We start from the raw sequence: 390 nt of genomic DNA on the forward strand, positions 1-390 counted from the left end.
CTTTTGCTTAACGTGCCGCGTTACGATCGATAGAACGCGCATCGAGAACAAGAAGAGGAAGAAGAGGAGACTCCTGTTCTGCCTATTTTTGTTATTTTATTATTTTAGGGAGAGAGAGAGAGAGAGAGAGAGAGAGCGAAAAAAAAGGAGGATCGGGTTAAATTTCGATTTAATTCGAGCGTCGATTTGCGTCCGCCTCGCGGCGTAATTTAGAAGGCGTACGGCGCCCNCAGAGGTATTCATCCTGCTTGGTCAGTCTTTGCGGACAGTGCTTCTCGCACACCGGGCACCCGTTTTTTGGATTGTTCCCCTGTGAACAGAAAGCAAGGAAAATCAGGATACGTGTGTGTGTATGTATATATATATATATATATATATATATATATATAT

The 390-nt window shown here is 43.2% G+C and overlaps 1 protein-coding gene across 1 annotated transcript in view; it reads right to left on the bottom strand.

Annotated features, from left to right (window-relative positions):
* Window positions 1–390, bottom strand: part of LOC102678672 (insulin receptor-like) — a 32,384-nt gene that overhangs the window by 5,579 nt on the left and 26,415 nt on the right. The window contains exon 4 of the mRNA XM_031508895.1: window positions 210–310. Within this exon, the coding sequence (XP_031364755.1) occupies window positions 210–310 (101 nt within the window). The remainder of the gene's footprint in view (window positions 1–209; window positions 311–390) is intronic.

This window comes from Apis dorsata, unplaced genomic scaffold (genome assembly GCF_000469605.1).
Source record: "Apis dorsata unplaced genomic scaffold, Apis dorsata 1.3 scaffold_111, whole genome shotgun sequence".
NCBI lineage: Eukaryota > Metazoa > Arthropoda > Insecta > Hymenoptera > Apidae > Apis > Apis dorsata.